The sequence below is a fragment of the Poecile atricapillus genome, chromosome 8 (genome assembly GCF_030490865.1).
Source record: "Poecile atricapillus isolate bPoeAtr1 chromosome 8, bPoeAtr1.hap1, whole genome shotgun sequence".
Classification (NCBI taxonomy): Eukaryota; Metazoa; Chordata; class Aves; order Passeriformes; family Paridae; genus Poecile; species Poecile atricapillus.
In genome coordinates, this window is record NC_081256.1 from 14,591,444 (window position 1) to 14,619,417 (window position 27,974).

At 38.1% G+C, this 27,974-nt stretch overlaps 1 protein-coding gene across 2 annotated transcripts; it reads left to right on the forward strand.

Annotated features, from left to right (window-relative positions):
• Positions 1 to 575: 575 nt before the first annotated feature.
• Positions 576 to 27,373, forward strand: AGTR1 (angiotensin II receptor type 1). 2 transcript variants are annotated; one of them, XM_058844388.1, is made up of 3 exons: positions 576 to 844; positions 5,404 to 5,521; positions 19,206 to 27,373. In XM_058844388.1, the coding sequence occupies exon 3, from the start codon at positions 19,259 to 19,261 to the stop codon at positions 20,336 to 20,338; it is 1,080 nt and encodes a 359-aa protein (XP_058700371.1). In that variant the 5' UTR covers positions 576 to 844; positions 5,404 to 5,521; positions 19,206 to 19,258; the 3' UTR covers positions 20,339 to 27,373. The 2 variants fall into 2 exon arrangements, with proteins under 2 accessions (XP_058700371.1, XP_058700370.1); XM_058844387.1 differs by lacking the exon at positions 5,404 to 5,521.
• The last annotated feature ends 601 nt before the right edge of the window (positions 27,374 to 27,974 follow it).

Genomic DNA, 27,974 nt, shown 5'->3' on the forward strand with positions numbered 1-27,974 from the left:
GGGGTTTCCTCTGTTTCTGCTCCCCTCTACTCCCAGAGAATAAAGTTTTCCAGATTTATTATGGCAATTATACATTTAACTTCATTAGTGACGATCAGAACATTTCAGTTTTGTTCACTGGCGGCACGGCGGAGTCTTAGAGAAACTGGGAATGTTTGTACATCACTCGCGACCCCTCCCCCTGAAAGTTGGAGGCAAAGGCAAGGAAGGGGCCCCTCATGCGCATCCCTCGCCCCATGCCCGCAGCCTGCGCCGCGCTGGCGGCCGCACTTCCCGCAGCGATCCCGCCTGCCCAGCGCCGGTTCTGCCCTCCTGCCCAGTGCCGGCTCTGCCCTCCTGCCCAGTGCTGATTCTGCCCTCCTGCCCAGTGCCGATTCTGCCCTCCTGCCCAGTGCCGGCTCTGCCCTCCTGCCCAGTGCTGATTCTGCCCTCCTGCCCAGCGCCAGCTCCCCCGTCCCGCCGGGGCCCCGCGGGCACACCGCACTGCCGGCCCGCTCCGCGGCCACGGCGGGCGGGGACGGGCGGGGAGGGAGGGGAAGTGGGAGGGAGCCGGGTCAGCGGGGTCCGTCCCGGGAGATGGGTGGGGAGAGGCAGCGGGCGAGCTGGGCTGTGCCGCAACGCCCCTCGCTATAAACGGAGGGGCCGCGCCGGAGCGGCAGGAGCAGAGCGGCCGGCACGGAGCGCCCCCGGAGCGCAGCTCATCTCGGTCCATCCCATCCCAGCCCAGCCCGGTCCGGTCCATCCCAGCCCAGCCCGGTCCAGCCCAGCCCAGCCCGGTCCAGCCCAGCCCAGCCCGGTGCGCACCGAGCGCCGCCGGGGCTCAGCCACCCCCGCCCGGACCCAGGTAAGCGCGTCCCGGCCGGGCCCCTTCGGCCAGGGGCAGCCGCAGCGTTTGCGAGCGCGGCACAGCCTCATGCTTGGCTTAGACAGAGTTGGCACGGGAAGTCTCCGTCCCGGACGAAGCGGAGCCACTTAATCCCCCGTGCTCTGGCTTGCCCTGCGAGGCCCGCTCCCTAAACCCGCTGCACGTAATTATTTTAGAGAGGACTAAGTGCCCCACAAACTCCAAACCCTGCCGCGTGTGAGCTCTCGAGTCTTGTCAACAGTTTGAAGAGAAAGCAAGGGCGCCCTTTGGCAGGGGACAGCCTCGGAGCAGTAACTCCACCGCACCATCAAGGCTCATCCCAACATCCTGCAAGACGTAGCCCTGTCACCTCTGCTCAGGAGCAGATGAGAAATTAAATTTTTATTGCTGTGCTAAGCTCACGATAGAAGTCAATCAAACACCACAAGTGATGCTCTTGATTTCTGAGTTGTGCAAACAGTTCCTCAGTCCGGAAGGCAATGCAACTTCCACCAGTTTGCAAAATTTGGTTTAATCAGAATTTCGTAGCATACACTCCTGCAGAACCAGATCTATCCTTTTTCTACAGAGCAAGAATTGGAGTGATCTACAACCAGAGATTAACTTTAGTTAGTAAAGTTAGTAACTTTAGTTAGTAAAGTTAAAATGCCTCCCTGCCTTTTTTTTTTTCCCAGACAATTTCTAAACTTCTCTTGGACCCACACCAGACTAGAGTCCTTCAACAAGTTCAGATGAAGTCCTGTAATATATTTACTGTTCTTCCCCTCTCCATGCATCAAAACACTTTATGTTACCAGTTACTTACAAATACAAGCTCTATATTTTTCTAATTCAACTGGTGTATCAGTAAGTAAGTCAGGTCATGATGTGTACAAGCAGTAAAATTGCAGTATTCATTTACACCTATTTCTGGAAAATCCCTAGAATGAATGAGCTGTATGGCAATAAGGGACAGCAGGATTCTGCCCAGAGCATGCTGCAGTTCACTGTAAATTTCCATCACTTCCAAAAGTAGCAGCACTCATTTAGATTGTGTTGTGCTGCATAGCATGGGACAAGGTAGTAAATTGGCTCAGTAAAATCACAGGATGAGTGTATAAAGGGGGATTTTTTTGTATAGGGAAGCCTCTTGTCACTTGCATGAACCCTCAGCACTAACATGATTAGAGTTTCATCTGAATAGGAGGATTAAGTATGGCCTGAAGCAGGTAATTACCATGATGATGTAGAAAGGCTTTTTTAGGTCTGTTTTGGTGTCAGACAAATGTTTCATACTCCTGACTATGGCAGTGCATTTTGCTTGTTGCCACCATAATCTTTTAAATTACAGAATCTTTCAAAAATATTAAGTGCCTACAAATTCAGCTTTTGCTCATGTATTAAGAGTTTAAAATATATGCCTTTCCAGTAGGAACATGGTATTTCTGCACACTTTTCCTCTCTACAACTTGAACTACATAGCAGAGAAAAATCAGTTGTGATTATTGTGTGCTTCCTAGTTCATTGTTGAACTGAGAAAGCAAAGTGGCCCTGTACAATTAAGAGAAGTGACATTTATCATTAAATTTGAATATAGCTGGTTTCATTTTACTCTTACTTTTGTCACAGTAATAGATGGAAACAGATAATTTTTGCACTGGGGGAGAGCAGAACTGTGCTCATTTTCTGTGGTGTAAGGCATCCTGCCTTCCTGCTTTGAAACAATATTTTCTTGGGCTGGACAGCATGTGCAAACTGCAGCTAGAAGGTACTGGTTTAAAAGGCAGCAAATAACAGCCTGAAGTGTCAGTACCCACAGCACTGCAGAAGTGAGGAGAGTGCTGCCTTTACCTTTCAGATATCACAGCTCAACACCTTGCATTTTACAGTCCTCTTGGAACAAGATGAATGATGGTATTTGTGTATCCTGAATAACGTTATATTTAATTGTATTATGTTTTGGAAAATATATTTAATTTCACTCTTTCTCATACTATAAAAACAGAGGCAGATGCAGAATGTAAACATGGTGATTTATTTACACTTTCTAGAAATCTATGGACCGACATGGCAATGCGTCAGAGTTAATGCTCATTTAAAATAGTTCTATTTGGGATAATGGGCACTAACTGCATTTTTCTACTCCTAAATTTTCTCCTCTGTGGTAATTTTATCCTCCATGTTTGTTATATAGGTAGTTCTTTTCTCTGGCACTGCCCATTGTTGAGAACAGTAATTAATATGGTAATATAAAATTGCATAAATTACAATCCCTCACTACAATGTCCTAGTTAAAATCTTGTTTATGCAAAGGCATAGTGTTCATTTAAACCATTTTAAGCAGTCACAAATTACTCCTATTTGCACACTACCTCTCTTTTTTCTCTGGAACTTCTTGCGTTCCAGAAGTTATTAATGTCACCAGCAGTATTCATAAGCTCACCCTTGGCTATTGCTCACCAAATTGTAGGGGTCTTAATCACACTCCAAGAAGCATACGATTGTTTGAGTGGTTGGCATGTTCTCTGCATCTCAAGTATCCTATTGTACTTTGGTGACTTCATAAAAGGTCATATTCATCTTGATGTAGATTCAGAACATGGATATTTATGCATTAATTTAATCAAATACTACATCTGACTTACATTACATTATTAATCTTGCACATTTTTTAAACTGAATTTAATGGTTTTCTTCTAGGAGATTACCTCAATAAGAGGAAAGATCAACTAAAATTGAATTTGGCTATGTTGTATCTAAAGCTGAGCTGGGGAGATCGGTTATCAAGATTCATTGGCCTACAAGTAGATCTGCTTGGGCTTTATATTGGATGCATGTAAACAGGAGGACAAATAGCCAGGTCAGAAGGGAGGTGGACAGCAAAGCAAAATACTTCCCTCACCTATTTTGGATAGTAATGCAGGCAGCACAGCAACCATTATCTCTCTCCAGAAGGAGAAGCATAAACTAAGAATCTTTTCAGAGCATGGTGAGATTAGGAGCTCACAGCTGGGAGGGTTGGGTGAAGGTATAGCCTGGCCACTACAGGCCCACAGCAGCTGCTTGTCTTGTAGGCTGTGTTGCATGTTTAGCTAAATCTCTAGCCTTTGGGTAATCTTGGCTCACTTTTCAAGCCTTATCTAGTTTACTGCTGCAGTTTGTTCCTCCTGCTCTCAGCTGTACAACAATTCCATCAGAAATGCAATGACACAGATAATGTGTTCATCTCAAAAATCAAATAGGAATTTTTCAGTATTCTTGGATGGCAGTTCACATTTTTGTACGGTTAATCCTAAAGATGATTATGGTTTTTAAGTCAGCCTCTGCATTTTAGGATCAGGTTTGAGAAGGTAAAATGGCAGAATTTTACAAAGAAACATTTTTAGAAATCTCATGGAATTTTGAAAACAGGATAAAAAAATATGGATCACTTTTGAAGAGAGAGGAAAATGGAGGAAAAAATTACATCATCTTTTCACTATTACATCAATTCTTTTCACTATTGTAGGGTTAGTTTCCACAACACCAACAGGAATAAAGAGGTTGCTACTGCTGAGCGTTGAACCTCACCTACTTACATTGAATTAACTTTGTATAAAAGTTAAAATTTTTGCATGTAAGTACAAGGTGAGTTCAAATGCATTGGAGAGTTTGAGTAGGTGGCAACCTAATGTACACTTTGAGTTTCAAGATGCATAGAGCTCATTCATGAAGCTGAAATTCTGCAGCCTGAAGAGCAGAAAGGCTCCAGCAGAACTATTTCAGTGCAATTGTGGCTGTATGTAAGAAAGTTACTAATCACAGTATCATTTTCTGTCTCTTCCTTCTGATCCCAAACACCCTTGCAGTGAAGAGAAAGCCAGTAATCTTTTGCTAATGACAGTATTTTTTTCCATTTCCTTTCCATCAACAAATTTGTCTCTTAGGATCACTTTTACTAACAGACAGTCATTCTACTCAGAGCACTCATTCCATGTTCTGTACCATTTTCTAAAATGTATCCTTTGCCAACAAAAGAAAACAAAAAATCACTAAAATTGACAGATGTACCCTAGAAGAATCTTTGTCACTTTGGGACATTTGGGGGGATTTAACAATTTGACAAACAATTTATGATACTCATACTTAACATTTTTTTACCCCAGCTGTAACAAACAAATGCAGAGAGGTTATCTTGACTGTAAGTCCTAACAGCTGTGATTGAGACAAAGCACATATGAAATAAAATTGCTGGTCTAATAATTTTTGGTCTTATCTTCAGATAAATGATGGATTATACTAAAATTACTTTGAGCTTTCAAGTGAATTGCAAAAAAGGATAGGAAAATATCATGTGCCAAATGACATGCTGTTAGTATTCTCTGCTGCACCATCATGTGAAAGAACTACACATTTTGGCCTTTAGTCAGGTGTCTTTTACAATTTTCATTCCATTTGTGTTTTGTTTGATAGCAAAACTGTCCAGGTATTCACTATATAACAAGGCTAGCTAGAATGCTTGGTTACTATTTGTGGTGTTTATCTCCTTCTATTATAGCTGAGTAGCATTTCTCCTGTAGGCACAGAAAACGGGTAATAACCAAAGACGGCCTCACAGCAGGAAAGGGAGATCAGATTGGCAATGCAGCAGTGAGTGGCATGATTGAAGACAAGACAAAAAGCAGGCTACAGCAAAAGGTAACTGGCAATATCTAAAGAAACTAGTACTGAATTTGGGCAAGGTCAATATTTAGACAATATTTCACTGCTTGAGGTGAAAGCTATAATTAGGGTTACAGCCAGAACAAAGAATGATTTAACTAAACTCCTAATTTCAGCTAATTCACCTATTCCTTTCTTTACTTCTAGGTCATTCCATTTTGGGAGTTACTGATAGATCCTTGGCTAGTAGAATCCAATAATCAGTAGATGAAGTGTAGGAACAGAAATAGAAATTAAAAGTCAGTGAACTGATTCCTGAATCCACACAGTTTTCAGAAAACAGAGAGGAGACACTGAAGAGGAGTGTCTGAGCATTTCTAACTGAGAGGGACACATGCAAATAAGTAAAACATTCCAGAAAACCACTGAACAGCTGTACTTTCATGATGGGGGGCTTACGCAAGGAGAAAAATGCACAAGTTGACTTCTTTAAAAAATGTTCTGTTGGCAGCTGGCCTCCTTTTAACTCTACTTTAGCATCAGCAGAGCCTGGCCAGAGCCTTTCCTTGAAGCAGGCAGCACATGATGTACAAAGATGCAGCCTGAGCTTATTTATTGAGAAACCATTCATGCCCTTCCCAGTCTAGGTTTATAGGATGTGTATTGCCTTTTCATCTTTTTCTTAAAGAAGTCCTGTTGGTTTTCATCTTTTCTCCTTTCTCCACTCATTCTTGTTGTCCAAGCCTAAATGTTTATACCATTTTACTTCCTTCCCCTGACAAGGGGTAAGTCCACTACCACTGGAGTTGCTCAGGGTTTGTTTTCTCCACCCTCAGGCTCTCTACTTGATGTACAACAGTCGGAAATGGAAGGCATGGGGCAAGAATCAACACATGTTATCAAACTGGGCCTCTAGTTGTGCTGTCTTTATTGTTTTTCTTGTTTTTATTATTAGCAGCTTGCCATGATTAGACAATTACAGTCTTTTTCTCAAATCAAGTAAAAATGTTTCATTTCACATGGTCTTCCTGAAAAGCACTTCAAAGTAAAGGGGTTCAAAATCATTTTACCTTCAAATACATTTTATGATGCTGTTCCATGTTCTTAAACATAACATCAAAATAGAAACACCATGTCAGTAAAGGACTGCCACACATCCAAGGAATTGCACAGTATTTTTCCTAGCACTAAAGTGAAGCTCATTTAGCATCTCTGGGAAGGCACAGCACTACCCCTTCTGGGCTTCTGTGCGCTTTTATTTGCTTGAGAACCGAGACTGCACCTGCTTGAGGATGCACTGATTCACAGTATCATAGATTAGCTCACTCCAGCTGTAACAGCTGCCTTTGTTTTGCTACCTCTGGCTGGTCCTCAGTACCCACAAGGAACATCTCAGGACAGCAGAGAGAGTTCACCAATTAATTTTATTTTCAAAATAGAGCAATAAATTTTAACTTGGGGGAAAAAACAGGAAACAAGCTGTACAAATTTGGCAGAACATCTATTTTGGGATCATTCTATTAAGTATGCCGCCTTCCAGACAAAGCACTAAGGATCATAGTAACTTGTTTTTCCATGGGTGATCATACCTTTCACACTGACATGGATTAAGGTGTCTATGTTTGACCTTTCCTTCTCTTTGATTAACCCCTTAGAAACTCACTAGTTCAATTGACTCATATATTCTCAAATTTTCTTCTAGTCCCAATAATGATCTGCCCTTAAGAGGAGTTTTGTGCAACTGAAAGCACAATTGGGTCACTATGCTTTCAGTGTTATACCTACCAACAGTTACAATGATACTAACTTCTCTTGGGCTTAGCTACATTACCATTTTAAAAGATTTTTTTTTTTTGTCTGAATAAACTCTTGTACTTTGCCAGTTACTCATACTGTTTTCTTTCCTCTCTGCCTTTGGTTCCCTTTTTCTGACCCTAATGAGTGATTCATTAAGAAGCCTCCATGCTGATCTTTTGCTTTTAATCTTTTAACTTTTCCCTCCAGGCTGTTCCTAACATTCTCATTTAGGGAAGAAAAGTCTTTTCTGAGGGGTATTGCCGTTGTGTGATATTTTCCCACTGTAAGGATGTCTAAATTAATTATATAATAAGAAAAGTAATCAAGTGTCTCAGTCAGACACAGTGAACCAAATCCTATTACAGATTGCTGAATTACAAGACAAAGCTTCCTCTGAACTAAGGTGCTGAAATCTAACATCCATTTTCTTGCTCAGAAATCCACAATACATTGCCTTTGCTTCTTCAGTAAGACAAACACTGTTTTACAGCGCTAGGTCAAAAGAAAAAAAGTGTTCAATGGAAGGTTTGCTTTCCTCAGAGCTGTAGTACTGACTGGTGGGAAGTTACATGGAAATCACTAGCCATGACACTGGAAATGTAGAGATAAAGCTTTCAGTTTAGCTGGTTTAGTTACCATACAGACATTGGTTTGTCCATGTTCACACAGAAATGCTGCATCTGCACATGTTTGTGTTTCAGTTCACGTCTTCGTTACTTAAAGCAAAAGATTCTCTTACTAACTTTAACCACATTGTTGAAAGGTAACAGGAATGGGATTCATTAAAGGGTTTTAGAGAGGGAAATTGTTTTTAGGCAACACTATGCAACATGAGCTACTGTCAGTCAACTCACCTAATTTTCACTAGATTAGAAAGTGGAACGCCTTTGTATGAAGGAGGTCTCTCCATTTCCGGAATAGAAGCAGAGAATTTTCCATATTTCTTTTCTCTCCTGCTTTCTGATTAGCCATCATTGCAGATGAAGGTAATTGCTCTGCACAATGCCTTTCTAAAGCTTGTTATTCATTAATTTAATTTTTGCTTTCTATATTTGAGGGAGATGCAGGGGCCTTGGGTGGGGAGTGGGATGTAAAAATAAAAAGCCCATCCTGCAGAAAGGATTGCATATTGAACCTGTAAAGCTCAAAGGTGCATCATGGTCCCAGCCTGGTGATTTAGCTCAATGGCAGGAAAATGGCTTTTTAAGAATTAACATACCAGGTCAGGCTTCAACACACATCAGAATGTTGCCGTGCATGTCAAAATATTACCGATCTGCCTTACAAATTGAAGTAAATCTATGTAAGTTCTCTGGTGGCACATTGCCCACTGTTTTACAGGAAGGTACAAAAAGGCAGTTCCTTGTCCAGAAAAGTAGAATTAAATTTATTTTTCAGAATTTGTTGCTGATTGCATTAGTATCTCACCTTTAATTAAGGAAAGTTGTTCAGGAGTGTAAATAAACTGCATACATAATGTTCATTTTTGCCTCTGTGTCTTCTGGCTCAGCAGAAGAGTTACGTGACTCTGGGAGAGGGGCAAATGACACTGTGGTCTTTGAATAAAGTGACTACTAACTATAAATAATCTAACTACTGAAAAAAACAAGGAAGCCTCTATCTGGACTAACTGGAAATTCCACAAACTGCTATCACCTCCAACTTTGTCTACAAAATTATTAGCTCTGTCCCCTACCCTTAGAAACATCCTTGCCTAGAGGGAGCAACAGAAACCTAATTAAAACATTATTTTTTGTTACATTTATACTAGTAGACACTACTGGTTGTCTTTCACTGTAAAGCTGTAAGACAAAAAAAGAGCAAAGATTAAGAAAAATCCTTTTCTCCCAGAAGCAGGGGGTTTGTTTCTTGAGGAAATAGTGGAAGTTTTGGCCATTCTATTCCATTTTCCATTCATTCCATTTCCCTTTGTAATCTCTGCCAGCAACAGAAAAGGTTCTGACAGTGATTGCATATTGCTGTGGGCATGTCACTCATGCAGTAACCATTTTATGAAATTATCATTTCCAATTTAAGTGCATGAAGTACCTTTTTCTGCTAAATTATTAACAACCATTAATATAACCAAGAGTTTAGGCTTATGTAAATCTCACTTGTTTTTATCTAGAGGCTGCTAAGCAAGCTCTGTCTTGCAATTATAGCAGTTTATGGAAGTAGCCTTTTTCCCCCAAAAAAGCCACTCTCCACGTGATAGCTTCCTTCTGCTGGACAAGTCTACTGGACTGACTAAGATCTGGACAATGAAACTTAAAAACTCTTTCAGTGTTGGATGCTTTCCAGCTAACATTCCTTCCAACAAGAATAGGAGTGATCAGAGACCAGTGATACTCAAAACAGCACATAAAATGTATTGTAACCTCTTATTAAGCTCTACTTGCTCAATATCATGGTAATATAATAGCATTTCTTCTACAAGTTGGGCAGGAAGAACAGTTTTACTGCTATGTTTTGTGTACTGAAGAAGTAGCCATCAAGCTTCAGTGAAGAGGACTGTGTAACTTGGGACAGATTCATAGGTGTATGGAATATCCAGTAATCAAATTTTGATTTATATATGATCTGAAAGGAGGTGAGATACCTCACTACTTGAACCTGATCTCTGCTGTTAGTGCTGGCCATCATAAGGTATGCTCACAGCAGTGCTTTTTATTTCAGTATGGTTTTTTTCTTTCTTGCCTGTCCACAGCATTTTTAATGTAAGACTGAAATATAATTCTGGATCAAGGCCAGGTTTAATGTAAATTCCCTTATTTCTCAGATTGGAGGTGTTCACAATAGAATCTTAAGGTGTGTTACATATAGAAGCAATGGAGAAATTTCAGTTGTGGGGTTAGGTATCCAGAAGCTACATTTGTGTAGGATGTGCCATGCAATGTAATTTAGGAAAAAAAACAAAACAAAACAAACAAAAACCAAAACCAACAAAAACTTTAAAACTTCTTATTCCATGGAACTAAGCTATCTGAAAAAAAACTTAAAATTCATCACATTATTTCACTTGCACTTAACAAACCTGAATTTGATTTCTATCTTTTATTAAAAACAATCACATGGGGCACACTATATTTTATATAGGCAATTCCAACTGCAATAAAGGAAATGTGTTAATTCATTCATTTACTATCACTCAGAGAAAGTAACCGTGCAGCATGTAACCTTTCACAGCTCAAGCTAATATAATTTTTATTCATTCTGGGATTGATGTCTTAATTCTGCTTAATTATTGATTCTTTCAGGTACTTCCAAATACCCTAAAGATACTTCATAACCCGGCATCAAATTTGAAGTTATAAACCTGCAGTAAAATGTGTATTCATACTAAAATATTACATTGTGCTGCTATTCAAAAAACTTTTCATGTCAGTACTGAAAACCCTAGAAATTCTAGTCCTACATTGTACTGAAATACCTTTATTTTATCTTTCAGTTGTTTTCATCTAATGTGCAGTAAATGACATTTTTAGGAGTATGAGGAGATGACATGATCCTGAGAAGACATTAGGTTAGCCTGCTGATTATTCATCACTTTCATCTCCCAGAAGGGCGCCAGTCTTCCTTTTTGGTAAAGCTAATGGCCAGAGAAGAGGTGCAAAAACCCATGCTGGATTGGTGATGGTATTTAGTGCACTCATTTCAAAGTTCTAATATGCCTAAGTGTCTTCAGCCTCTTCTACAGAAAGAGAAGATTCTTTACCTTATGTTATAAACAAGAGCAGGACTGCTTCCTGCAATAACAACTAATTTTCATATTTAAAAACTGATTTGGCTATAGGTTTAATAACTTGATAAGGAAAAGAGGATAATCATTTCTGTCAAGACAGACCAACCAAGGTGATAGGATACCATGAGAATCCCCTTTCAAACATCATCTTTTCTGAAGCTTAGCATTGTGATGTTTAGTTTCCGAAGTACTGAAATAAACTATTAATCTAGAAATATATTTTACTTTGTTTGTTTAATTACCTTTTTGGTTTTAAGTTACTGCTCTGGGGATAATTTTATATTCATATTCTTAAGGTTATATTATATCTAAGACATTAAACACCAGAAAGTTAGCAACACATTCATGCAGCCTTGGTCAAAGAAAGAAAACAGATTGTTCTGATGCTTAAATGGGAAAAAAGATACAAGAAAATCCGTAGAAAAGTCTAAAATATCTAGCATACACTGTCAAGCCAGAGTCAGCAGTGTCTAAAACCACCACCTCACTGATCCTCCACAACAGATTAAACACACTGCATGTTGACAGTGGTTAATCTTTCAATGTTTTGGAGTCCAGTTCTACATGGATTGAACCCAAGAATATTTTCTTTACCCTTAACAGCAGAGAAAACAAAATTATGTGTATAAGATGAAATCAATGTTTACTTTGAAAATTAAATCTAGAGAACCCTAAAAATGAAATCTATAAACTAAAAGAATTAGACTTACTCTAAACTGAAAGACATTTAGCTAGCTCTAGTGAGTGCCCTATTGATCTGTCAGTTAACAAATTTTGTTCAAAATTTGTACAAAAAAAAATCCCCATAATCTTTGCTATGATAGCATTCTCTAAGCCACTACGTTCTGGTGAGGTTGAGAAACTCCAGTGAAGTTGAGCAATCCTTTCTTGACATTAACTTTTACAAGTAAAATTTTATAGAAGTATGTACATAAGGGCTTCCCAGATTCTGGAAAAAAAAAAAAAACAAAAAAAAAACACAGAAAACAAACAAACACGAGTTGGGGATTGATAGTTAGCTTTCTCCAAAGAGCTAAGTACTAGGAAGAAATATTTCCTGTGCTTCTGGACTCTGTATGTACAGTGTGAGTATATGCAAACAGTCCAAACGTTCCCTGCTGCTGCAGCTGCTCACCTTATAACTGTGACATCATTACATCGTAGACTGCTAAAAAGAGCAGAAAAATTGTCACATCTTACATTGTAGTATATTAGCATTTAATGTCCAAAAAATATACTTGAAAGATTTTATTCATCACTCCACCACCCCATAAATTAGTGTTTAGAAGTGGCCTTTCACTTACGCCAATTTTTGCCACGTCAATTTCTAACACAAAGGGTAAGTGTAATAATAGATTAGATTTCTTTAGTCTTCATTTTAAATCTAGCCAACTGCTTGCTGATTTTCCATCTCTATATATCACTTCTGTTCTCTCGAAATGCTCCTATTTTTAGCAGCTTAGAGATATAAACATTGTATGCTTATACCCAAACATCCCTTAAGTGCACAGAGATACACTGACGCTGTATAACCCATTGGACATAAATACAGGACAAGATACTGATTAGTCCAACTCATCAGGCACAGGACAGTATAGTTTATGTCATTTTTTTGGTTCTAGTTTGCTCATCTACTATTTTTCAATAAAATAAATCTCATCTTGACACTAACAGCCCTTCTGCTCCGTCTGAATTAAATACTGTTTGCCCTTCCAGCATTAGGGAACTATTTAGGTAAACACGTGATTTGAAACAGAATAACAGCATCATGCACTTGCACTGTCCAAAGAGGTAATGACAAATCCAAGTATATTAGTAAAACTGGGAGTTGTTGGTGGTGAAAAACTGTTAAATATACTTCTATTTTCAAATTATTAAACTGCTGGAAATTCATAAAATGTACACACCATTTGGATAACACTGTGTAGGCTTGTTACCTTTCAATTTCTAAAAGTCCCTTAAGCTGCTTTAAAAAATAAATAGAAAATAGTAGTTCTGAAGTGTCATTTTCAACAGTAAAAACATGTTCCTTCAAAATTGGCTGATATTTGGAAAAAGAGTTATATGATTAACAACATGTCTAGTTAGATCTAAAATGACCTTAGCTGAATGAGTAGGTGTCACTGTTTTTCTGTCTGCATTGCTAAAGTTAAATGTCTTTAAAATATTCTTCTTAATTTGGGTCACAGAGAGTTTAAGCTGCATATGTCTTTGAAAAAATAAAAAATCAGAATCTTATTCTAAGTCTTAAAAGTGCAAGAACTGGACTGAAGGTTAGCAAAACTAGGAATGTGCCAGAATAGAGGAAATTAGATAGAAGCTGGTAGATGCTAAAATAAAGTGAAAATAGTTACCTCTGGTACATTAAATTTAAATAAGTACAGGTACAATTATATATGTTTTGCCTTATGTTTTCATCTTAAATAATCTTGAACTAAGTGGATATTCTGAAAATTGATAGCACTTGAGTACAAAACATAGCAATTCCCTTATTTTAAAATAGGAAATACAGACCCCTAGTGGTGAAAATTTATATGAGTTAAGCTTCAAAGCAATTTAAATGTCACAGTGCTTAACTGTGTTACATTCTTTTGCATTTTCCTCCCCCATAATCATTTAAAATCATACACAACCCCGATTCCACCGTTCAGGCATTCCACATGCATTGATTTTTCCCAGAGGAAAAAGCCTCTTCATCTATCCTTTTTCACATAAATTTTATGACTGAAACTGAGTAGTTGAAAGATACTTGGGGAGTGAAGAGAAAATTAATGAGAGTAGTCCATGAGAACAAACAGAAGATAGATGTTAATTCTTCTCAGAATAAGCTATAAAGCCATCCTACAGAAGGACAGGCTCTTTTGAAGTGTGGCAGAGGAAATAAATACAGAGAAGTTCTTACAGAGAAGGTCAGAGTACATAAACAGTTCACATTTGCAAGGTAACAGGAACTGTTCTGCTAGCACAAAAAAAAGTAATAACCAATTTAGGTTTTGATGTTATAGAGAATCAGATCCTGAAAGGATCACAGGCAGTTTATTTTCCAGCTATATAGAGCCAGCACAAGTGAAGCAGACCAGCTTGAGCTCTTGCAAGGGGAAGGCACAAAGAATCCACATATAGGTTAGAACATTAAAAAGATACATACTTTTAAATAAATAAAGCAAACATCACAAAATTAACAGCAATTTCAATGGACTGGCAGTTGCCTCAGTTGCACAGTTGTTAAAAGGAAATGCAAAGGCCAGTACAAGGTCCTGCAAGTTCTGGTTTTTCTGATGTCAGACCACCTCCTGATCCAAAATTGCAGAGCAGCAGCCAGCTTGACAGCTGCAAAAACACATCTGCTGAGTTTTGCTTTGTCTTCTTGGTGTTCATAAGCTGATGTACAGACAGTGTCTGGTGCTGTACTACCTATCACAGTTCCTTTTCAGTAGTATTTTGATTTATTTACCACCACAAAGTCAGATGCTGACGTCTGTAGAAGGTATCGGCAGTGATGACAAGAGCCCAGTGTAATGGCACCACAGTTTGAATTATGTACCCGTGTTTGTATTTCTCTTTCCCTTCACAATTAATCTATCAACTCTGAATTAAAGCCATCAGTGGGAAACACAGACTGTTAGAACTAGCTGAAGAAATAAGAACTAGGAGAAAGGTCTACGGCTTCACAATGGTACTGCTCAGGAACTCCAGGAAAGCAGAGAAGGTGCTGAAGTGTGCATGTGAAATAGAAGTAGCTCTATTCACTAAGGCCAAGAGGATAGAAAGGATTACTCTGTTGGATAGAAAAAGACCCTAAAAGCCTTTGCAGTAAAGCATATGTGTCATTACTTTCTCAGCAGTTAGAATAAATTAGGAAAGGGGGGGTCTAAACTCTTAAAATGAAGGAAAGCTTACGCCACCAGAAATAAATAAATATAGCTAATGTACTGAACATATTGCTCCAAACATTTTTCATTCTCTTTTCTCTCTGTGCAAAAATTTTGCATAAAAATAGAATGTAGTATCCTCTTAAACATGGAACTATCTTCCCATTTGTAAGAAAAACAAATAAGCCACCCACTGTCAGAAGAAGGAAAGTGCACATTACCTAGTGATAAGGTGGCTGGGCTGTGGCAGGATTGGTCAGCCTGAGTTTACTTAGTCTTTGTCAAAGCAAATATTAAGTACATTTTTGTTCAAAATCTGACTTGTGACACCTGCTTACCTATTTTTAGCTGATGAAGTTCTCACAGAAAGCCACAGTCGCTGCCATCTTACCTTTCAGTAGGCAAAGTGCTGTTTACCTTGCATGAGCCCAGCATTCCTTGTTTCCACAAGCAGTTTAATTAGGATGCATGTTCACCCAACAGAAGCAATGTATAGAGCAGTAAATAATAGTTGGTTGAGCAGTCTGAAGCGTTTCATTATCAGTGACTTATTGTAATAATTGTAGTTTAAAAAGATAAAAGGTCAAACAGGACAGTACCTCAGAACAGGGGCTTGTTGCTCACCAGATTTGTTTGAGATTGATGCCACTACACCATTCATAGTCACAATTCAATCCTGTTAGAAAAAGCTCATTGTGTATCAGCCTTAAAATGATCCAATTATCATTATGTTAACACAGGTCATTTGAGATGCTTTACATGGAATTATCAATGTGCAAAACTTCAATAGATTAATTTAATTGGCCAGTGGTTTAACCTGCTTTGTTGAATTCTGGCAGCATAAACCTGTATCAGCCATCTATTTCTGTAGTATTTTTAAAGAATCTGCAGTTCCTCCTGTGTAGAAGTATCTGCTTTGCATGTGTCCAGCCATGATCCTGGGACAAGCAGATGAACTGTGGCCAGTGAGAATAACAGGGAAAACTGAAGGTGGTATGGGAAAGAAATCATTGCCTGTTGAGTTCACACTGCAGTGGGACCCCTCTCTCACTACTCAGCACAGCTGTGGTTCCAAAAAAAATCTCCAATTTTGAAGCTTTTCCTAATGCTCTGAAGTTACAGTTGTGCTCAAGGAAGCAGATCCACCTGAAGCTAGTTCTGAAACTTTAGAATTTCCAGGAAATTTAAAAATTCCATTTGGGATTAGCAGTGCCTTCCTTAGCGTGCTTCATATGCGTGGCTCCTATGAGGATCATTCGCACAGCAACACTCAGACTGTTTTCAGATACCCAGATGGCAATCCATTTGTGTTTGCCCAAAAGCAGCCACATTACATATTTCTGCTTCCTTGTACCTTACTGAAAATATCGATGATTTATTTATTGATTGTAATCCTTAGTATAATTTAAAACTGATATAATACCAGACACATCATTTGAACAATTCCACTGACTTCAATGTTACACCAAAACCTTTTAACTCTAGAAGGATTATACAGTCTTACAGAGAGGTAGATTGAGGTATAGTACTATTTCTTGACAAAATTCCTGATTCTTCATGGGAATTGTTCTTCCTTTTTTTATTTCCCAAGCACTCTAGAATATGCTCAGGGAATTCAATACCACAGAGTGCCAGACAATTATTCCCAACTGAATTATTTTTTGTTTATTTTAACACATTTCTGAAAATGTAATAGAATCACTGTTACTCTTCCTTGAAAGAACATATGCTATTAATTAGCATCAGCCAAAACTACTGACATGAAACAGTACAGGTCACCATGTGGGTAGAAAAGGGAAATTGGAAGCAAAACAACACAACACAGTACACTAAAGGAGTGTGTGAGAAGACCATGGGAAAATTGCCTTGGCATCTACCATTGCACAGAATCAACCCCACCAAAAGGGAATGTTCACCCTCAGCTGCATTTGTCTTAGATGGTGAATCTGTCACTGAGTAAACACAAAGCCAGATTGTACCAGGCACTGGTTAATCTTGTCACTGAGAAGGGCCTTGCCCAGCTTGACTGGGCCTGATCCACATTATTGCCAGTCGAACTTGCACAGGTGATCTCCTGAGCAGCAGCTTCACTACAGATTCTTACTGCAAAGTTCTGGGCTGTAATTTTAGTGGGTATATAAGGAAGCAAAGACTGTAAGTGACATTGCAGCACCAGCCTATAGCTGGGACAGGGTAATGTTGCCAGACCTTGATGTTGCAGGACATATCAGTTACTGTCAAAGTTACTTTCATAACCAAGGGATGAGATAAAAGGATTTATCTTGAAATATTTTTATTGTGGATTCTCAGTCCCAGGGATAGGCTGACCTTCCACAGCGCCAAACACCTTGTATTTTAGATCAGGCACAATTTGAAAGCCAGGTTTTGCTCAGGATGTACTAGAGTGTAACATGTGATCAGAATGGTGAACCTTTCTTTGTGTTAGCTCTATTTGCTTGACTTTTTTATTTCTCAAACATGGCAAAAATAGTCAATGTCATTTTGAGACATCTATGCCAACTGATACAACAACAGAATGAATTGAAGAGACTGGGAAGTGTTGCATGGCACATCTTGACCAAGTGACTATTAGTTGCATTTTATTAGATATTCTAAACTTGATAGAATTATCAAGAACCTAAATCTTGACATTACTGTGCTAGCTTTGTAGAAATTAATTAGGTTATTAATGCAAACATATGCTACAAATGAGCTAAGATAGAGAAATAACAAGTCTTCAAAACACTAAGAGCCAAAGGGTAACCTTACTCACAAGATGTTGCCTGCAACCTCTTGTGTTCTGGGTTCAGTTCCTGGCTCCTTCCGACTTCCTGTGTGGGCTTTGCTGAAACAAATCTGTGCCTCACTTCCCTGTTAAAAACACAATCATTTGTAAAAAGATTTGTCTTCCGATAAGAGCAAGTCAAACACTAAAAGGAACATCAGGTGCTGAGCCTCTCAAATAAGGAGCAGCCACATCTGTAGCAACATTGCTGGTGTGTCTGTAATGGTGAGCATCTCTGCTTTCTGAATGCATCCATACTGCCCAGGGTCTTAGGGTGGATCTTACATTTATAAAGTTTTTTTGCTGTTTGGGGTTTGCTTTGTTTTGTTTTTGAAGCCAAAGTATTTCAGTTAATCTTTGTTTTTAGCATCATGAGTTGGGTTTGGCTTATAGCTGTCAGGATCCTGCAAATAGTGATAAACTTTTTTCTTTTTTTTTTTTTTTTAAGCATCCATTATTTTTCAGGGAAGACTATCTATTTTTAGACTCTGGAAGGTAATGAATATCAGAGCCACTGACACTGTATTACCTGCTTTCTAAAGTAAGCAGTCATTAATAAGGAAATTATTTTTGCAGAACACACAGGCCCTGGCAAACCAAACAGGTGCCCTTTAAAGGAGATTTCATACCCTTCCTGAATACTTAATATGATCCAGAAATACAACTTCAATTCTTGGGTACATAAATTTTGTCAGCAACTGAAAAAGTAATATGTCCCTCCTTGCACCCTTCTTAAACTCTTGGTACAGTTATTAATGTGCAACAGATCAGGACATGACTGGATTTTCACAGATTCTTTTTCCCTCACTAGTAGTTAAATACCATAGTTCCAAGTCACATGGGGAGCTAAGTAACCCCTGAATATTTAAGGTATTTTTGGTAGAACATAATACTAGGTTGTGTTTTCATCTTACTCTGTGATGTGAAAATTTCCTCAAGGATTAAATTCAATATATAGAAAAAAAATTCTAGTGATTAATCTAAGAGATACAAATGAGTACCTAATCTAAAGTAACCTATTTTCTTAATTCACTGCAGTTTGTATTTACATACTTTATTACTCTGAATACTTATTAGTATTCAGAGTGCTTAAGTTTAGTTTCTGAGATATCTGAATAACTTACCTCATTAAATATGTCACCTATTTATGGAAAGAAAATAATCCAAAGACTCCGCTGAATTTATAGTTCTCTGCTATTTACAGTCTCTCTTATTATTTTTGACATATGTTCGCTAACCAGTATTATTTTAAATTAGAAATTTGTTAATTGAGGTTTTTAAGATTTCATTTATGTTAAAAAGAATCTAAAAATGTTCAGCCAACTCCTAACATTCTTACCTGTTTTACGCTGCAAAGTCTGTATTAAAATAGGGATTGGTTGATAAAACACTTGAAGATGGCTTATTTTAAAATTCAAAGACACATTGTGTTAGACTTGACAGAAGACTTGACACTCAGTTGAGAATTGTTAAAAATTAAATCCCTCTCACAATTACTCTTTCCTTCATCTTTTCCTCTCCTAGGTGTGAGCTTCATATTTTCTCCCTGAAACAAGGTTATAGCTGAAGAGTTCAAGATGATACCAAATTACTCTACTGAAGAAACTGTTAAAAGAATCCACGTGGACTGTCCTGTTTCAGGAAGGCACAGCTACATCTACATTATGGTTCCAACCGTTTATAGCATCATCTTTATCATAGGCATATTTGGGAACAGCCTGGTCGTTATTGTCATTTACTGCTACATGAAATTAAAAACAGTAGCCAGCATCTTTCTTCTCAACCTGGCCCTGGCTGACTTGTGTTTTTTGATAACTCTGCCCCTCTGGGCCGCCTACACGGCCATGGAGTACCAGTGGCCTTTCGGCAACTGTTTGTGCAAGTTGGCCTCGGCGGGGATAAGTTTCAACCTGTACGCCAGCGTGTTCCTGCTCACCTGCCTGAGCATCGACCGCTACCTGGCCATCGTGCACCCGGTGCAGTCGCGCATCCGCCGGACCATGTTTGTAGCGCGAGTAACCTGCATCGCCATCTGGCTTCTCGCTGGTGTGGCCAGCCTGCCCGTCATCATTCACCGCAACATATTCTTTGCTGAGAATTTGAACATGACGGTCTGTGGCTTTCGCTATGAAAGCAATAACACGACGCTCCGGGTCGGGCTAGGTTTATCCAAAAATTTGCTGGGCTTTTTGATTCCTTTTCTGATCATATTAACAAGCTACACCTTAATTTGGAAGACTCTGAAGAAGGCATATCAAATTCAAAAAAATAAGACTAGAAATGATGATATTTTTAAGATGATTGTGGCAATTGTGTTTTTCTTTTTCTTTTCCTGGATTCCTCATCAAGTGTTCACTTTTCTGGATGTGTTGATTCAATTACATGTAATAACAGATTGCAAAATCACCGATATTGTGGATACAGCTATGCCCTTCACTATTTGTATCGCTTACTTTAACAACTGTCTGAATCCATTTTTTTATGTTTTTTTTGGAAAAAACTTTAAAAAATACTTCCTTCAGCTAATAAAATACATCCCACCAAACGTCAGCACACATCCAAGCCTAACAACAAAAATGAGCTCCCTCTCCTATCGGCCACCAGAAAATATCCGCTTGCACACTAAAAAGACTGCTGGGCCTTTCGACACCGATTGAGGCATTTTGCACAGTTCTTCTTTTGAACAACCTTGTGTGCGAAGCAGCAAGAACAACAAGATTCATCTGCGGTCCTGAACATCGCAGCTCATTCCAGCAACACTGGATCACCTCCGAGAAATCATACTGTAAAGAGTCCGCAGTGGCCTTTCAGCTTACATTGCAAAAAGATTCGTTTTCATTTTGTTCTCCTTTACTGAAAGCAGCGTAAGTGCTGGACAGGCATGCCAGAGTTCCTGCCAGCATCCCACCGTCCGCTTGGAGCTACGAAGGAAGGGGAGCGCGAACTCCTAACTTAAGTTCACAGGTGTTTCAAAAGGAAAAGCTTGTGCAAATAACATGAAATACAAAGAACTTGATTTGCATATATGTGAGCTATTCTGTTGAAGGAGTGGAGCTTTGTTTCTTGTTTTGTTGGTGTTTTTTTTTAATGACATAAATGTCTTATAATCATATTTATAATATATTTTCAAATATATGTTATATATAGAGGCCCAATTTTAAACTCAAATGGAAATTTAAGGTTCTCGAAATTGGTCTTATTCTGATTTATGCTACTATTTTTTTTTAATGGCAATTTTTTCATAATAATATATGCAATAAAATGCAGATTTATTTATTAAATATAGAATAAATATATTTTTAGATTTATATTCCTACTCATACATTTCAAACATTACTTTAGAAATGTACATTTATATTCCAGTGGGTATTTTTATAGTAGTTAAAAAAAAATACTATATATGAGCACACAGAAATGGGGTTCACTCAGCCTTTCCTCAAGATAAGCCACCCTGACTTTGAAGAAAGTAAAATTCTGTATTTGAAAACATGAGTTCTGGGAAAGAGGTGATCAGAAAACTTCAAACTATTTGTCTGTTATAACCAGGACACTCAATGAAAGAAGTTACCAATTAATCAAATCCACTTAGTTTTTCAAATTCCTGCACATTCAGTAAACTCATATACTGATAAGCAAAAATTTGACAATGCTTATGTATCAGTTTAATTAATAATACTTTTAGTCCCATCACAAAACATCTGAGATCAAACTTTACTCTTGGCTTTTACAGAATTTCTCTCCATTTATATAAACTTATGCCCAGGGTATTTGCTCCCTGTAGAACATTTTATTATTTATATGGAACAAATTCAGATTTATACTAGCATAAATCAGAACTAAAGTCTGGCTCAAACTCTCAATACAAATCAAGAGGAAAGGTGATAAGCACTGTAGGAAGTTTCCACCAATTATATCCTCATATGTGTCCTTTTTACCTCAGATAATGAGCTTCAGGTAATATTTATGCTTGATTCACACCCATTTATTGTCCTCAAAGATAAATGAGTTCATAAGTACTTTTTGAGATTACAAAACATAAGGAAAAATTCAAAACTTTACATATATCATGTAGGTAATTACATGCCCCTTAAGAATTTGCAGTATTTGTAGTCTTCAAAATCTTAAGTCTAATGTGGCTTTGTCTCAAGTAGTGAGTGGTTGGATTATCCATATTTTCTGATGATCAAAATCAAACCCTAACAAAACAGTTATTTCTGTAGTTTATTACTTTTTAAGGAAAAAATGGGGCTATAACCAGGTCTAGAAATTTTCCTAGTCTTTCATTCACTTATACTAAAGAAAGTTTTTTTCAGTTTTGCCTTTGTTCTTCCAGCTGCAAAAATGGGAACGTGTCTACTCATATACATCGTAAGGCGCTGTGACAGGTCACAATTTCTAAAGCTGTATGTTAAAAAAATCTCCTTCATTTTAAGTTAATTTAATTGCAAGCTAGTGTCACAGCATTTGAAGCCTGAACATCATTTAACTATGTCATTTAAAGACATATTTAAATTGTTGTACTGAATATTTTCTGTTTAGCTTATATCTTTATATGTGCGACAGACATTTGTTTAAACGGAATATGGCAATAACCCCATGCATTATCACTAGCACCGAGAACAGGACCTGTGCCCCAGCACTCTCTAAGTTGACAAAGGACTGGCAGAGATTGCCATTTATCTGTATGTTTTGTTCATAGACACACATGCACATGCTGAGCTGCATCGGGAGTTTGCCCTGGCAGAAGCATCTCTGTACAGCCCTAATTCTGCGTGCTGTGCTTGCCACCTGCTGGATGCAGCCACAAATTTGCTTTACATCTCAGAAGTTGTTACAGGAAGAAACATCCACACTTCCCTGTCACCTGAAGGATCTGAAGATACTCACCTGTGGCAAAACTCCTGCATAAATAAAACACAAACTTGTCCATCTGGGAGGCCAGTAACTTCCTTGGCAGGGTCTAAGCAAACATTTCCTCATCACCTGCTCATCCCTTTGGTCACTGAAATCCAATGTCCCCAATGACCACAATAGGGAGCACATTTGCAAAACGTCGATTGCATTACTACAAGAGCCATCTCAAAGAGAAGACGTAAAAAAATCAAAGCCATTGGTTACTGATCTTGATCATTTCATGCCAGATCCTGCACTTTTAAGAGGCTATGTATCCTAAGCGGCTGGTGTCATCTGCATCTGCTATGTGAAAAAGCAGGAGCATGCACATTCAGCGGTGTAACTGAAGGAAGGGTAGCAGGGGATTGCACCTGGTGGGCTCTGAGGGCAGCACTGGCCTTGAATGGATAGGCAAAGAAAGCGGAGGGGAAAGCTTTCCTAAATGATGCAGGGAAATTTTCTTTCTCCTAAGGAGTAAGAAAACAATCATCAGCTGCCAAATATGTTAGCTCCTTAAAAGAAAATAAAACTTCAGCAAATCAGCAGATACTGAAAAGCATCTAGGGATAAAATTCTCTCGCAACTCTAACTGGGCAGCAGCAGAAAGTAAACCTTTTGGAGCACAGAATTACTGTGTAGAGCCACATGCTGCAGTTTCACAACACCCCAAGCTGACAGCTAAGGGAAGAGCCCACAGGAAGGACACCCACACCGCTTCTATCATGTATCTGCAGCCAATGCAGGTGCTGAGAAACACATTATTGCTGAGCCTTACACTGCCCTGCCCTCCTGCGGGCTGGAGACCTGTGCATGGGGCAGGCAGAGCACAGGTGGGGCAGAGGGGACAGTCTGGCCTTTGCTGGGGACCCTTGGCCATGTGGTCTCTACTGAGGGGCGGGTGGAGATGGCCAGAATATCCTTTGGTGCAAGGACCTACCCAGTGCCAACAAAGGAGGGAGTAAGATTTGGCTCTGTATGATTGCTATCTTTGGGGAAATTTGGGTTGAGCCCTCTTAATATGAAAAGAAAAATGGCTGTAGATGTTTAAGGACAATATCCCACTAGCTAAAGAACACAAAGTTAAATAATATGCAATAAATAGTATGCAGTTATTTTTAGGAATATCCACAGTGCTTTTCTTGTGGTGCCAAAGTAAAATACTACAAATTCTTGGTCTGTCCTTGTACCCTCCTGTTGTGAGGAACCCAAGTCAGTACTAATGGGAACGAAATATAACCCTAAATACAGGCATTACAACCCCTGTTCCACCATAATTTTATTTATTTGAATGAACACCTTTTTTTCTGCTGAATAATTACTGAATTACATATTTGACATGTACATGTATAATATTTATTTCTATTTATTGTACAATAGTACTTTATATGACTTGTTTAGTGTTCTGCTCCCTACTTGCTTGTCCATTGTATGCCCATCCTAAACCATACTGAGTAATCTACACTGGTTAGCCCAAATTCCAACAAAACCATTACAGATGCAGTGGGGATTAATCTGGCTTCTTGGCCTAGCAATTTCCTCGTATTTCCATTGTTCATCAAGAGGTTGCAGGGTAAGCACAAGTCCTTTACTTTACCAGCATTATTATTATTATTTAGGTGATAGCTTCCATTGTCTACTTCAAACTGTGACATCAGCAGACAATACAGTAAGTTTTCTAGGTTTGGTTTAGTTTTGCTTGAATAGCTTCAGCAAAGGTTTATTTTGATAAACTTGACCTCCTTTTTAAGAATGCAGGTATTCCCAGGGAAATATTTGCTACTGAAATGAGAAACAAATCCTTAGGAGAGAGTGGTTGAAGGCTTAAAACAGGGACTTGTTGAATTTAGAAATATTAAGTGTTAAATGTAAGTATTTATTTTTAGTTTTGCAGCAGACTGGGGGGAAAAACACACACACAGAGGCACAAAAAGAATTTATCTTCCAGCATAGTAAAACCTTCCAGAAAGTTTTGAGAGACCCTAAGTTTCTTAATAACATCCTGCTCAGTTTAGAACATGTCAAACCATTTCTGTACCACTCATAAGGTCAGGGCTCCAGCCCTCCTCTTCTGCATTGCTTTATAGGCTTGGCCAGACCCTCATCCCACCAGCTTGTGCAAAGTGAGGGCTGTTCTATCAATCACTGAGAGCACCTCACCAGCGACCTCCCAGCCAAGGCTGAACTAACAAATCCTCAATGCTACAGCCCAGCCGTCAAGCTCATTGTCACCAGTGAGCTCTGCAGATGTGACAGGACACTCGAGGGATAGGGACAGATCAGATCATGTCTGAGAACAGCATTGTGTGATCTTTTCAGTGGACTAGTGCCATGGCATCCAGCTTTGTAGTTGGCAAGTTAGATAACAAAAACTAGGTACTATTTTCTTTTCAATATTTTTGTGCAGTTGTAATTTGTGACTTGTGGATGTTAAATGTTTTCTATTTCAATAGAGAGAGTTTTTATATCATAGAAGTTTAGCTTGATTATATAACAACTTTATTGTCTGAAGTGTTACTAAAAACATACAGGTCATCAATAAATGTCTTTGTGAAAGTCAACTTCACTTCTGTATTAAGCACCCAAAGCAAAGAGGTCTGTTACTGTGTTGTTGTAGGTACTATACTGTTATCTGTATAACTAGATATATATATATATCTATAGATGTATATATAGATATATAGATATATATTAGGCAATATCATCCTCATTTCTGTGTAATGCTGTAACATTTTATACCACTCTTCCTCCCTTCTTTTAACCCCTATCCTAATCCAGTTCCCCCTTAAATATTTGAGATGAACAGGTTGTGTCTGTAATTCACAAAGGAGAGGATACCCAGCTAGCTCCAAAATCAGATGTAGAACAGCAGTTCAGCAATTAATTTCTGTATCCTAAAACAAACTAAGCTAATAAAGTTTACTTGGAATGGAGACATAGCAAATTGCTAATTTTCCTACATAGAAGTTGGAGTTTGAAGCCAAATTTAGGCTTAACCTTTTAGAAACTAAATTTAATTTCAGGGACAGATTTATTTAGATAACTGTGTTAAATACAGGATCACATTACATTATGAATAATGGCCTTGAACAGGCAGACTCAGGCTGCTTGTAGCTCAGAATTCCATGTAAATATAACCACGTAGAATATAAGCAGTGCCACATCATACTGTGGCTGCAGTGGAAATAGCATCAGGTTCCAGCATAATAAGAAGGGATTGGGGAGGGGAGGAGGAGTTGACAATGAAACGAATGGTAGATTGGATTTTGCCATTTCCAATTTGTATGAAAATAAAATAGAATTTAGTCTTGCATATCCATAGTAAACCGCACTTCATACGGTGTCTTACAGTGTCACATGCTGGAAAAACGTGAAAAACAGTTAAAGGTTGGGCGTGTGAAATTTTTATAGCTTATCTGCTGCATAACTTATTCTCCATGTATATTAATTATTCCTCAGCTCTGTGTATTGGCAGCTTTATGTACTGGTAGTGTTGTTAGGCTACAATTAAGCAAAGGCCCTGGAGCAGGAGGACAGACAGAGCCATACCTTGGAACTTTATCATGAAGTGATCAGAGGTGAAAAATTGTTAGAATAGGGTGGAAAGCAAAGACAGTTGCTGAACAAATACAACATTATAAAGACAATTAACCCCATGAAATAAAACCATCAAACCCTGCCATTAAATATTTTTTTTAATTATTTTTTTAAACCAAAGTCAGACAAATAATTTAAAATAATATAGCAAAAAGAATAGAAAATGCTGAAAGATAATTTCAATTCCACTTAGAATTACAAAGAATTTCAAGCAAATCCAATTTATATTCTCAAGCAAATGCGAACCTGACCATTTCTGTGAAATTGAATGAATAAACAGAAAAGTTGAAGCTAACATATGTAAGATACTAGCAGCCACTTTGCTTCTATTGACTTTTCTTTCAGAAAAAAAGTTGAATTATGCACTTGAAATTCATCAGATAATTATATGCCTAGGAAAGGGAAACAACATAATGCCTATGGGCTTAGATGAGCTTTGCATACATAGAAACCTCCTCCTGCTTAGCTTAGCCTGAATCCTCTTCATGCTTAGTTTATCACATGGTACACAATTACACCAAAAAAAAAAACAACCAAACCAACTAAACCAGAAAACAAAACAGAAATAAATTAATTTTGTAAAAAATATGTATTACAGTAGTGCTATGCATATTTATTTTTAAATCACCTATGAAACATTAGAATATCTAAAATAACTTTGTTTTAACAAGTTTATATTAATTTAAGTAATTTTTAAGCTTTTATAAGGATTATGTTTTGCACTGTAAAAAGATCTCCAAGCATGAAAAGCAAGTTAATAAGAAAATAAGACCCAAAGCCCTCTTTCTGTACAGCAGCACCTATAAAGTGAGGCTATGTGTATGATTTGCAGGATGCCTTTCAAAGGCAGAACATAAATAAATAAGTGCATGTGAGATGTAATGTCACCTGCCAGAGCATTATTAATGTTGAACCTGATTTTTGTGATGTGATTATTCTAGATACAAATGGAAAGCATTAGAAAGGCATACTCTGTATACTAGAATGTACTATACAGTGCCACTTTTACATGTTAAATTCTGAATAATTATATTCCTGGTATTTTTTTATTTTCTCTGCTTATCTATGATGGCTCTCTATACCATTATCTGTAATTTTTACATGAGAGTACACAGCAGATATGCACTGTTCTGTTGAAACAGAAAATACCGCATGTTCAACAGCTTTCTGTCTAACACAACTGCAAAACCAGTACCCTTTTTCACAGAGCCATCTATATCAGACTGGTTGCATTTTGAAATACTGAAAATATTAAAACAATACAAAATAACTTTAAATAAGTGTCAGTTTAACTTATTCTTAACTACATATGTTTAGACTGTTTCTCTCAAGTTTTGTTTCTGATTAACCCTACAAGTAACTGTGATTTTATCTTTAACTCAGCAACATGGAGGAGAACCATGTACAGAGTCTGACATGAACACTTAATTCTAGAAAACATTTATTGGAAAAAATACACTGTACTTACTGCTTAAGCTTAGTAACATTCTACCAAGGGATGTGCCTCTACAATTCTTTTCATGAGGGATTCACTAATAATATGCAAATAGACTAATGTCAAACATGTTTTAAGAGCTTGACAGATCAGTACCAAAATGTCAGCATTCAGTACTGTGACCCAGAAATATGCATTTGATTTAAATGTGGAACTGTCAAGACACTAGTAAAGTACACAGTACATTAAAAAAAAAAAAAAAAAGCTAAAGGCATATTCCAATTTTTATCTCAGTTCCAGCCCAAAAATCAACTGCAAACTTTTCATGCAAGATAAAATTTTCTTTACACTTCACTGCTTATCTTGGAGCT

What these genes read in the sequence shown, in the direction of transcription:
- AGTR1 (XM_058844388.1), top strand. Translation starts at nt 19,259, where the DNA reads ATGATACCAAATTACTCTACTGAAGAAACTGTTAAAAGAATCCACGTG.